Source organism: Pteropus alecto, unplaced genomic scaffold (assembly GCF_000325575.1).
Source record: "Pteropus alecto unplaced genomic scaffold, ASM32557v1 scaffold87, whole genome shotgun sequence".
NCBI classification, from domain to species: domain Eukaryota; kingdom Metazoa; phylum Chordata; class Mammalia; order Chiroptera; family Pteropodidae; genus Pteropus; species Pteropus alecto.
The window spans coordinates 23,029,111-23,042,259 of record NW_006443225.1 but is presented as its reverse complement, the minus strand read 5'-3'; the positions used below and the strand labels follow the sequence as shown (position 1 = coordinate 23,042,259).

The 13,149-nt window shown below is 36.7% G+C and overlaps 1 protein-coding gene and 1 non-coding gene across 2 annotated transcripts in view; both read left to right on the top strand.

The window, feature by feature from the left end:
- PIP4P2 (phosphatidylinositol-4,5-bisphosphate 4-phosphatase 2) overlaps positions 1–4,911 on the top strand; it is a gene marked incomplete at its 5' end in the record, with an annotated part of 13,593 nt that extends 8,682 nt beyond the window's left edge. The window contains 2 exons of the mRNA XM_015598627.2: positions 2,121–2,173; positions 4,440–4,911. Of these exons, the coding sequence (XP_015454113.2) occupies positions 2,121–2,173; positions 4,440–4,698 (312 nt within the window). The remainder of the gene's footprint in view (positions 1–2,120; positions 2,174–4,439) is intronic.
- Positions 1,208–1,326, top strand: LOC112472685. Its single transcript, XR_003043739.1, has one exon. It is a non-coding gene; the product is annotated as a 5S ribosomal RNA (ribosomal RNA).
- Positions 4,912–13,149: the final 8,238 nt, after the last annotated feature.

The window sequence follows — 13,149 nt, the reverse complement described above, 5'->3', positions numbered from 1 at the left end:
TGAACCCTTTCACTTATTAAACAGGTTTTAATCTAATGTCGCATTCACTTTATAATTTGCTCAGATTCAGAGAATTGTAGATTGACAGTTGTTTCCTCTCAAAAACGTAAAGGCGTCTCCCAGCTCCATGAGAAATCCAGCTGGGGTTCTGACTTGTGACCTTTTCTGTGAGACCTTTCGCCCTCCTTATACTCCCTTTCCTCTTTCGTTTCTCAGGTGCTGTGAAAGCCCTGGCATGTGCCTGGGGAGGGCGCGTGTGAACCCGTCTGGGTCCTCGGTGGGCGCTCTTCCCATCCCCACAATTCGCTTCGTTCCCTTTCTAGGACTTTCCTTATGACAGATACCTGAGCTGACTCACTCGCCCTCCCTCCCTCCTTCCTTCCTTCCTTTCTCTTTCTTCTCTCTCTCTCTCGCTGTTTATTTTACTTACTGGGAAACTTTTCCACCCATATCTTCTAATTTAATTCAAAATTTTAATTTTAGAGAGTCTAGCTCAATTTTTAATTTCCAAGAGTTTTCCTGTGTTCTCTGATTAATCTTTCCTTTTTCTAAAGTGTTCTCTTCTTTATAGCATCTTTTTGAAGCTATTACTTACATTTTTTTCCTGAGATATTCTTTTTTATGACTTATCTCTGTTTTCTCTGTGCTTTTTGTTTGTTTTTCTTTTGTGATAGAAGTTTTCCTGAGTTTATTTCTATTTGAGGGTATTTATTTATATCTGAGGGTAAATCACTGATTGGAATATCTGTACATGCAGCAGGAGTTAAACTTTTTAAAACTTCCCCCCTTCCTCCCCCACCTCCCTGTGTGAATATATTCACACAGGACTAGCAAACCCATATTTTCTTAATTTTTGTTTAAAAGTTAATTATGAAAAAATTTTTTAAAAATCATACATCAGATACATCCTGAAAGTTATCTTCTATATATCTTGTGGAAAACATTTGATTATGTTTAAGTTAGTGAAGCCCTACTTTACCTATAATTTTGAAAAATTATGAAAAGAGAAATGACTGACTCAAAATCATAAGCAAAAATAATTTTAATAAAAGTTTTTTTGATGATAAAACTGCTAAAGTACTTAAAGGAGTTCTCCTAAAACTGGAAAGGAAATGTATACTTTACAAGAAAGTATATCGAAAAGCAAACAAGATGGAAGATGAGAAGCATTTTTTAATATATTTTTTGTGATAAAGATTTACTTTAAGTCTATGGCCATGCCACCCTGAACAAGCCCGATCCCATCTGCTCTCGGAAACTAAGCAGGGCCGGGCCTGGTTAGTACTTGGATGGGAGACCACCTAGGAAGACCAGGTGCTGTAGGTGTAAAAAATAAAAAAGAATAAGGGATTGTAAGCTGACAAGGTCCTTACAATCTGTGAGGTCAACCAAGGGTTGCCTCGCCTAAAATACATAAATAAATAAATAAGATTTACTTTAAATTTGTATTGCACATTCTTTCAACCAGTGAGCTTACTACCAGTAATTCGTTTCAGGTACCGGAGTAACAGTCCCATGAGGAAGGCAGCCTGCTCACTCACAGGGAGGGAGGTGGGAGAGAAACTTGCACCACGGGAGTATGTCGTTGTCACACAGCATAAGCAAAGGAGGAGCAGAAAGCAGCTTCCTGACTTGGGTTGTCCCTGTTCTAAGTTATTTAGTTTATTTACTTTATGCGTTTCCCACGTTAATAGAATAAGTGGTTGGATTTCAGTAGCGAGTCTAAATATTCATGTATTTAAAAGGCTAGACCTCAAGATTTAAAGGAAAAACAAACTGTCGAAGGTACATGAAATATGTTTTTATGCCCTGGGAGTGAACTGGGACATAAATCTGAAGAAATGACCCCGGTTACAGCAGTGCATTCAGTTTTCTCTGTAAAGCAAACCTAGATTGCGTCAGAACCTTGGAAAAACCATGGGAACTGTCTCAGAGGGGAATCCCGAACTGTATTTTAAGGGTGGAGGAGACGCGTTAGAGGGAAAAGCTCATGTCAGCCATGAGAAGGTGGTTGCTTCTACCGTGACCTCTGATAACATTTGAACTGAAAGAAACGTCTTATCAGATTGGTAGTTTTCAGTTGTTTTCCTTTTCTGCCCCTCTCTTTATTTGTTTTACAGTGGATGGAACTGAGGTTCAACACTCTGGCAAAATGCCCACACTGCAAAAAAATGTAAGTTCCCTGCGCTGGAAATGCTCCTGGGAAGTACTCGAGAACAGCTTAAAGGTTTCGGAATTCTCATTTAAGTAGATTTCGATTTTAAGACGCTGTAGGATGATTGAATGCTCAATATATTTATACTTTTCAAGACTTAAAAAAAAATTTTTAAACTGATTACATATTCCATTTTGAAATTAAAATGATTTAGCTTGATTATTGCTCTCTGAAGGAAAAATTGACTTATAAGAAAGAAATAACTAAAATTATCATTTTCAAATGTCCTAAGAGGTTACAGTCTATTACAAATAATGTAAAATTAAATTTTAAAAATGGGCTCTCATCTAGGAGATAAATCTAATTGTTTGGGGGTTCATAATTAGGTAGTTGTTAGCTGTTGTCATCTCCTGCCTAAGAAGATTATTATCTGACGGCAAATCTTATATAATTATTTATTTATTTTAACTATTCAGTCTTTCTCCTTATTCCTAAATGGCGCACCTAAAGAAAATACCAAAGGCAATATAATAATGGGAAAAAATAGAGGATATTCTGATTAAAGACAGTTTACGACAGTTGTGTTGGGGGTCTCTAAGTCACTCCAAGATTCCATGGGTTTCTAGGAGGACTAACAGGAATTAGTATATATTTGTACTCACAGCTGTGATTTATTAGTGTGAGAGTTTACAAAGCAAAGTCCGCAAAAGAAAAAGGCACATGGGGGAAGTCTGGAGGAAACCCAGAGTTCGGTCCTAGTGGTCGCACCCGCCTCCCTCAGCCCCTCCTAACCTCAGTAATCTCATGACACACGCGGTGCCCGAGGTTTTCATGCAGCTGGTCATGCAGGCACCTACTGCCTCACACACACCAGATTTCCACTCTCCCAGGAGGAAAGCGGGTATCAGCATAAACCATGGTGTTTGCACAAATGAGGTGTCGTAAGCCGCTCTTAGGGAGTGGTGGAGACTTTCTAGCAATCTAAGTTCTCAGATGCCCACCAAGGGCCAGCCTCGCAAGCAGACTTTCCTAAGGAGAGCCATCTCAGCCTGCTGTAGTAATGGCTTTCTGCACGGAATCTACTTTGATAATATTTTAATTTAAAAATTATTATTCTCTACTTATGTGTGGATTACAACTTAAGCTAAGGAAATTAAACTGGAATGTTTTGACAATTCAGTTTTGAAAATTGAAAATATGAGTTCATAGTTTAATTTGTGTGATCCTTAGTATGATATAAATACCTTATCTATTTTAATAGCAGAGAAATCCTAGGAATGATTTCTAGGAGGAAAGGAGTAAAAAGTGCCCGAGAAGTACAGAACATGGAACAAATTGTTTCCATTTATCTCTGTTAGAACTAATGTCAACTAAATATAGCGCTGTGAGAATAACTCTTCACAGCATATTTCTAGTTTCAAAGGAACAGATTTTTAAATTTTTTTGTGAAATTAATCATCTGAATTCTTAACTTTGTTGAATTCAGTAGAAGTCTGTACATGGAAAAGCAAAGTGGACAACCCAAAAGATGTACACAGAAAAATATATACTCAAGGGACACCCGCTACACAAGTATGTGAATATATGTGTGAGTGATCCGTATTTGTGTGTTATACGTATTTTTACAAAAATGAAAAAAAATAAATTGCAGATATCTTCACTGAGGACACTAAATTGAATTAAAAAATTCTCTAGGAAATAATAAACAGACTTCTTGTGATTGGCAGTCTCTACTAAACACAGTGGCAGTTGCTCTGTATACGCAGAGTACGAGCTGTATCTGCCCAGCAGTCCAGGGTGCAGGAGTTGGCACCCTCGTTTTGCAGTGAGGAACTGTTAGAGAGATCAAAGATTTGGCTGAAGTGATGTGCTTGGTTAATTATTTTAGAACAGTGGCAGTATTTTACTACTAATAAAGAAGTTTTGCATGTCTGGTACTCCAGTTAAAACATAAGACCATGTATTAATGGGAAGAAGAATTTGTATCAGTTACTTAGGGAACGGCTCACATAGAAATTCACACAGGATAAATCTGCTTAAATATCATTCTCGAGGGATGTTGACAGCATTGGAATCACATGCTAGACATGGGAGGGCTCAGGGCACTCGTTCCTGACTTGAGCAAAGATGCTGTGATCACATGGGTGCTCGTGGCTTGTGTCTCGGTTTCTCATTGAATGTTTTTCTTCATAACGAGATGATGAATCATCTATTGAAGTAAGATTCTGAGATAGACTTTTATTTCTTCAAATACAAATATCAACTATTCGAAGTTACTTTTAAGTTTTAGGGACTACCGATTCATTCCCCGGAAACCATCACAGAACGTGCAGGGGAAGGCTCCCCAGGGCTCCGGAGGCCAAGGAGCCTTTTTCCATCTTCCTGGTGCTCGTTCAGCTGCTGGGCTGTTGCCGCTGGTGGCAAGGTTCCTCTTTCAGTTGGGCAGCACATGGTTACTGTTGCACAGAGGGTGTAGTCCTGGCAATCTGAAATACAAGTCGGATTACATTTCCATGCAAATGTTACAATGGACCTCAGACTAGTCGAGTTGGTGATGGACTCCATGATAGTTATCGCTGAATATTATTTCTCTACATCACTGATGTGCTTCATGTATTGCCTCCTGCCATTTGAAACAATAGTTGACTCTCACTCTTTTATTTTGCTGTTTAGTGCTTTCTTTTATAATTATTCATGAATTCAACAAACAGTGCTGTTCTTGTTACCAGGTGCTTGAAATAAAAGATGAAACCTTGCCTTCAGAGAATTCAGTCTGGTGGATATAGAAAAGAGGATGACCACCATTATAAAGTTTTAAGTGCCTTGAAGGAGGTGTGCCCCACAGTGCCTACTCTGAAGAGCCCCTGGTCAGATAGGAGGAAGAGGGGGCGTGGTAGAAGGCGTCCGAGAGGGAGGGATGTGTGCGGATGATGTGAAGAAGAGGGTGGGATGGTTCCTTGTGCAAGGACCTACTTGTGCAGATAGGGAAATGGAGTAGACAGGACCGAATATGGAGAGAGATAAGAGAGGTCAGGGCCAAGCGTGGCCTGATATCTGAGAGGCTGTGGAATCATTCACTGAGATACGGAATACAGGCTCTAGAACTGTGTCTGGCAGAAGAATGATAAGTTCATTTTGGCCATATTAGGCATAGAGAGACTCCTAGGTTTGCTACATTGGCTAAGTCTTCATTCCTTGAAATTCATATCCAGCCATCTGCTTTTCAAACCACCAATCTTGGATCGATATGGCCGTGGCTCCTCCTTCCCTTTACCCCCAGATAACTTGAAGCTGAAGAAATTCTGTATTGATTAGCTTTTTACAAATGTATAGCTTTACACGTCAGCTAAAGCCTTGGTTGATATTCCTTTTTGAAGTGTCCTTGATTAAGTCCTTCCCCAATTCCCCAAAGCAATTGTCTCCAGATACTTACTGTTCCTCTAAATGCCCACCCCTCATACCTGCTGTCTCAGCAAATGAGATGCCTCATGTTTTTCTAAGATGATCGAGGCTGTCTGTGAACTCCCTCATCCTCACACTTCCTGCTCTAAACCTATTTGTATCTGCTCACTTCATTTCCTCCTCTCAGAGAGAGCAAATCTCTTCCTTTCAAGTCTTTTCCCTTCATTTGATCTTGGCACCCTCTTTTCTCTGGAGTAAGTGCAGTTAGCAACTAGATTTGTTCTGACAAAGTCCACATCCCAATTGCAAATTCTAGTGGATCTGAACAGTCCTCATCCTGCTTTTTTTCTCTGTAGTATTTGTTCTGTTGATCATCCTGTTTTTTTCCTTAAAATTTATTATTTTCTTAGTTTTCAGATATAATTTTCTCCCACTTCTCCTTGCTTTGCTATCTCCTTTCTTGACTTCACTTTCTCTTCCAAATTGGCAAATTTTTCTATTTTCCAGGGTTGCAACTTGACCATATTATATCTGGGTTTTCTAATATGTTCCCCTGTCATTTGTATGCCATAAAATCCCAACCTGTATGCCATATAATCACCCCAGATCTCTCTCTGGAGCTTCTAGTGTAACTGCACAACCTGCATTCAGTCTTTTCCCTGTTGCTGTTTCTACCTGGGTGTCCTTGAGCACTCAGACACCTACTTAACGTCACAAATGGGCTCTTACACTTCTGCTGCTCACCTACAGAAACCTTCTCTGAAAGAAAGGTTATTCTTCTGCTTGTTCCTTGAACAGAATTCTTATATTTTTCATACCTGAACAATGCTACTGTTGTTGGCTAAGATGACTTTCTTACTCCCCCATCTGTTCACATTTTATCCTGTCCACAAGCCCCACCTAACAGAGCCTTGCCTGGCTACCTCATCTGAAGATTGTGCTGCAGAGTCCACTGCTTGGCACCTCTTTCATTTTCCAGGGGTCCTTCATAATGCTACTGTGAAGGGGAAAGGTAAGCATTTGAAGAGCGCACAGTTAGATGTTTGGGAAACATTGCATGAGCTTTTCCTCTTGGAGATTTGTTGTCCACATTTTTTTTGTATATTAGAGGCTCTTGAGTTTCACATCCAGTAATACGAAAGAGTAGTTAACTATAACAAACATCTCTTTAAATGCATAATTCAGTTCACATGAAAGTTAAGAAAATCTCCAGGGACCAGAAATGAAGAGGAAATGACAACCAGGAGTGTCCTGAGGGTGTTTGCCAACATCAGGGACCCAGAGCTTTCAGTATCAGTATTCAGATGAAGAATGAGACTGAAGGCCTTGACCTACAGAAGGTAAAGAGTTGGAATCCACCCCCCCCACTAAAAAAAATAAAGCCCTTAAAAGACTATTCTACATGAAAAGAGGAGGTTGGAGGGGTGGGGACAGAAATTCACCAGGAAAGGGATATTACTAAGTGAGTATTTTATAAGAGCAATGAGGTTGAGTTTTATATTTTAGCTCATTTATATGGTGTAGGAAAACCCAGTCCCAGAAATGATTTTAAAGTAGTTGAGGGTTGGTATCATTCTAGAGAGCAAATGAGAAAACAAATGAAAATTTTGCCAAAATAAATTCTCAACAAAATTACCAACCACATGAGGAAATAATTAATATACCATAAGCAGAATCAACATCAATAACAAACAGCATAATTAGACTCCCAAGAACTTCAAATATTATAATTATTAGATACAGAGTATGTTATAACAGGTCTAAAATATTTTTAAAAAGTAGAAATAGGGAGAAAACGGATGAGGAATGACCAGGCACACGCAGAAATCTGAAACATCCCAGGAGTCCTTCCATGGTGCGTGGGTAAGCAAACTGGTATATCCACACCTCGAGACTGCGCAGAAATCCCAGGAACGAACTGTTGACACCAACAGCTTGGACAAATCTGAAGGAATTTATATTGAGTGAAGGCAGCCAGTCCCACAAGGTTGCCTACAGTGCGATTCCACTTATGTAACGTTTTGAAATGACTAAATTTTAGAAAGGGAGATGAGATTAGTGGTGGTGTGTGGGCAGGAGGCTGTGAATGTGGTTATTAAAGGACCCTCATGATGGAACTGTTCTGTATCTTTACTGTCGTGGTGGGGACGTGAACTAACGTGTGATAAGATTATATGAAATTAAATACACACATACAAATGCAAAGGAATATAAATAAAAAGGTAAGTTAATCTCAGTAGACTGTATGAATGTCAATATCCTGGTTATGATACTGTACTATAGTTTGCAAGATGCCACCATTGCGGGGAATTGGGTAGAGAAGATATGAGATCTCTCTTTATTATTTTTTACAATGGCTTATGAATCTGTAATTTTCTCACAATAAAAATTTAACTAACAAAACAATATAACCAGGCAAATTTAAAAAGAAACAATTAAAACCTACAGAGATTTGAATGTAATGTATAGATTAAACAGCAGATCAGATTAAGCTGGAAACTAAAGTTGTGGATTGGAAGATAGAGGTAAATTACCCAGAATTCATCAGACGGACATAGATGAAAGTAATATTAAGAGAAATGTATATGAGAACATCTAATACATACCTGATCTAGAAGGAAAAAATAGAGAATGGGGTGGGGCATTTTGAAGAGGTAATTCCAAAGGATTTTCAGATCTATAAAAAACTAAATCTTAGATTCAAAAAGAAAAACAAATTCATGTAGAATGAATGCATCATAGTGAAATTATATATGACAAGATACATAGAAGATATTAAAAGCAAAGAGAGAAAAAGACATTTTCAATATGAAGAAGATAAGAGTTCTGTTCAGCACTGTATGTTGCATACGGACACCTCATAGGACATAAGGGTATGAGATTTTATCATCTACGCGGCAGGTGCGTATTGGTCATTGCCTCGCCGGTGATGAGGTAGCACTTGTGTTGTAGATGAACACCAGGTTGGTTATTTTCTGAGAAGGCTTCCCAGAGGTAGTGACAGTTTAGGTTGTGATGAATAATGGGCATGGGTTTTCTAAGCAGAATTCATGCACTGAAATTAAAGTATATTCTTTTGGCCTACAGGAAAGCTCCTGTGTTCACTTAGAAAGCTTTGACTTATTCAGTACATAATTCTAATAAGCTTAGTTGGTTTCTAATCCATGGTAGATTAGGATGCTGGAGGCAGATCCACAGGTAAATGAGACATAATGGCCAGCTGTGAGGTGGAAGGCAGGGAGAACAACCAAATGAACATATAGGAATTAAAACTAAAGGTCGTCTAAGGCTAAATATGACATAAAGCAATGAATCCTAGATGCCCTAGTGATTCCCAATAGCAAGCTGTGCATTACAGCAAATAAGGATGACCGCCAGGTCATCCATGTTTATGTTTCAGTTAAGTTATGAATTGTTATTATGTTTGCAGCATCGCTTATCAAATTTTAAAAAGATTTGGGACTTAAAATCATTTTTCTGTTTTGCAAAATTAACCTCTTTGGAATAGCACATTTCTAAATTACGCTTAGTAAGTGATTCATTTCTGTATTCATGTAGTCAGCAGACATTCCTTGAGCAATTACTGTGTGCTAGGCATGATGTTGACACTGGTCACACAAAGGCAAATCAGCTTCTTCATTGTATCATTCAATGACACAGTACCTGATATGCGATCTGTGTTAATATATGCATGTTTCAGAAGAGAAGAAAGCACTAATTTGGTTGTTTGATCTCTGCTATGCTTGTATCATTTTGAAAATTATGAAAATTAGAAATGAAGAGAATGAAAAACTATTGGATTTGGAATTTAAATTGAAAAGTATGATAACTGTATATGCTTTTATGAATTTTCCGTAGGCTTCTTGCAATCTATATTAAATGATTTCAAAAATCATTTAGTTTTGTTATCCTAATTCTAAAAATGTATTTGAAGAAACCAATGAAAATATAAGCACAGTGCTTTTAAACGATGTTTAGCTGGCATTACTTATAATAATGAAAACACTAATTGTCCAATAGAAGAGAATTGGTTAAAATATATTCATCCATCAGAATTCCAGTTCAAGAATTCTTAATAACATAGGAAAATGCTTATGCTATATTTGTAAAGTATGGCTGGAGGAGAATATGTCAAAATATTGAGTGACTCTTTATGGTAATGGGATTATAGGTAATTCTCCTTTTTCTTTTATTCTTTATTTTCCAAATTTTCTACACTAAGCATATACTGTTATAACTTTTTTTTTATTAAAAAAACAGGAGCACTTATGGGGTTTTTTTGTTTGATTTATGGACAAAGACTTAATAGACTGGGGCAGAAAAAAAATCCTAGAACTCATTGTTCAGCAAGTTCTGATACAGATAAGGAGAAACCTAGGAGACCTGAAACAGATTCGAGTGATGGGGGTTTTCATAATCTTAAAAGTTGATTCCAGGACTGGAGAATTGGTCATTGAAAAGTATAGGCTAGAGGGGAAACCTCAGCTATATATGATTTAGTATTCTACTTTCAAGGTTGACATGAAAATGCTATTCGTAAGATAGCACTCACTTTCCATTCTGGAATAGAGTGTTTGGAAATAGATTTTTATCTTGAAAGATCATTATTGACCACAATGGTTTTTTTGTGGATATTGTCAATGACAAAGGCTTAAATTTTGTTTAAAGCCACAATAATATATTATAAATTCACCATTCATGATTATGGCTAATGTTAGCCTTTAAAAATGACATTTCTATGCATGTTCTCGTCTTTCAAGTTGAAGAAATAAATGAAAGTATGTATGTTATTAAGCTATATATGAGTACTCACAAAGATGAAGTAGAGAATCATCATGTAAACACTTAGTAGTCTCTTTTGCTTTTATGAACTTGCAGTTCCTCAGTGGGTAGTGCACTTCCGCGAAGACGCTGCTGTGCATACATTACCATTGGAATGATATGTATTTTCGTTGGAGTTGGATTGACTGTGAGTATTACTGTTAGAATCCTTTACTCTCAACTTTATCATGAGTAAATGTTGAGGCCTGGGACAACCTTCAGTGACTGACCCCTGAACAGCCTGCCCCCTGGCATACCAGGCCCAGAAGCTTCTGAAGGACTGTGGGCCATTTGAAATTCATTCTTCAGACTTGTGTTTAGTGGGGCTTGCCCATCCAGGTAACATGGTGTCTTAGGACACCTCTGAAGGTCCTTGACATCAGGGCCTTTACCATCTATTTAATAAAAGCTCACTTTCCTTTTACTTAATGCCACGGCCAAAGACAAAGCCATACTCAGCGGTGGAAGTCTGAAAAACCACCTTCGCTTTATTGAAGTCAAGCATAGGTGATTATCCACATGAGGGTGGCTTATTTTTAGAGGAGACAAAAACTTAGCAGTTGGCACGAGGATTGCCCGAGAAGTAGAAGGGACTGATCTGTTTTGCTGCCATTCCATTAATTTTCCATGCTCTTTTGTTCTACCTGGTCCCAAATTATTAGCAATGTTCCAATTGTGTCACACAATACTAAGGAATTACATAGATTAAGTTCCTTTTGGAGATAACATATTTTAGTGAGCTTTTTTGCTTCACAAAATTTATAGTTACTATAACTAGTAGCATCATCTTATTAAATTTTGCCGTCAGTGATAGTCAAGAAATACACCAGCTCATATTTTATAGGGATTTTGTGGCCTCAGGGATATAGTTCGTAAAAATCACATGTAAGCCAACACAAGTTCTCACAAGTAGATAATTTTTTAAAGTTTCTAATCTTTTAATTTTTAATTGCTTTTTATCTTAGGTTGGCACCCAAGATTTTGCAAGGCGATTTCATGCAACCTATGTTTCTTGGGCAATTGCTTATCTCTTAGGTTCCATCTGCCTTATACGAGCTTGTTATTGGGGAGCCATAAGAGTGAGTTATCCAGAACACAGTTTTGCATAAGCTTGCTCATGATTAAGTGACGCAGGTGAGAGTATCGAGCTGTTCTTGATAAGCTACTCTGGACATCTTTAAATCACTTATCCTAATGGATTCCATTTTGGTTTATGTATAAAGTTTCAGGACTTTGGGAGTCTTATGAACAAATGCTCATTGCATTACATTATATGCAAATAATATTTTGTTTTGCTGCTAGATTTTCAAGCTCTGAATAATAAAGCAGTGTCTTCATGTTCTTTTACATCTCATAAAGATATTTTTGGATCTGTCACCAAGCATTAGATCTAACATCACCTTTCATTATTTTTAAATCAGTTATTCCGTTACTTGCTGATATGTATTCCCAAGAAGTGTTTATAAATGTTTCTACAGTATCTTTACATTTATACTTAATTTTAATTAAATGGTATCAAAATTGCTTGCTTTAAAATTTAAGCAATATGCATTTTGCTCGAATTGCTTATTGTAACTTTAACCTAAGATCATAGTAACTTTATTCAGGAAAAAAATTTGAGTGTATCTTCAAACGCTTGACGTTCTTGTCAGATAAAACCATTTCTAGATGCTGTATGCTTGTTTTTTGTTGTTTATAGAAAGATACAATATTTTGGTAGTAATTTCAAATACAAGAATGAAAATATTTATTTGTCCACAGTTAAAGATAACGTTGGATAAATGTTGTGGGTTTTTTTTTTCCCTTAAAGATCACAGGACGTTTGTCTTTCATTTTTGTCTGTCTTTTTTATTTACCAATTATAAAAGTCCTGTTCTAGATTTATGAAATTTAATATTAATCAGCCGTATGTATTTCTTTATATAGCCTGGAGGAAGTATTTTATGGAACATGTTTTATAATACTTAACCATTTAAACAAAGATGTATTTACACTGGGCCACCCTCCTTTTCATTAAATCATGGTAAAGTTTTCTCATTGGGATAATTTTGAACTACTTATATGTGAAGGGAGCCTATAGCATTTTACACTGGCTAAAATGTTGAGATTAGAGGTAGTTACTCTTAACCATTCTCAAATATAGCTGGTCAGATAATCAATTTGTTCAAGAAAATAGATCTAAGACAAAAAATAGATCTTAGTTTTCAAAGAATTCACTAGGATTTAAGGAATCAGCTCTCACACTGCCCATCTTTGCAGTTTTGAAAAAGAAATTGCTTAGCTGAGAAATAATGTTCTAAAGCTTTTAATGTAGAATTAGGAAATGAGATGATCTGAGTAAGTTAACTGGCTATTCCAGGGATAAGAATATTTTAAATTATTTATGTTCCTAATTAGTATAAAAATGTACTCATCAGAGTTTGGAGCAAAATACATGCAAACTTAAAAGAATAATATAAATATATAAATGCAGTAGCTCAGGATTATGTACCTTTGAAAACACACTAATAAAGATTATTGTTCAAAAATTAATTTGTTCTATTCCATTTTTAAAAATAAGATGTGATTTCCACAATTGCCATGATCTGGTTCTGGAGTTTTCATGTTTGAGAACATATATTTCTTTACATAATCACTTATTTTTCTAGTATTTTCATGGTTTCATTTAAAAATATATATTTTTATATCCATTTGTAATATACTTGATGTAAGGTATGAAGTGATAATCTAATTTATTTCTTAATGTTTAACTAGTTGTAACAGCATTATGT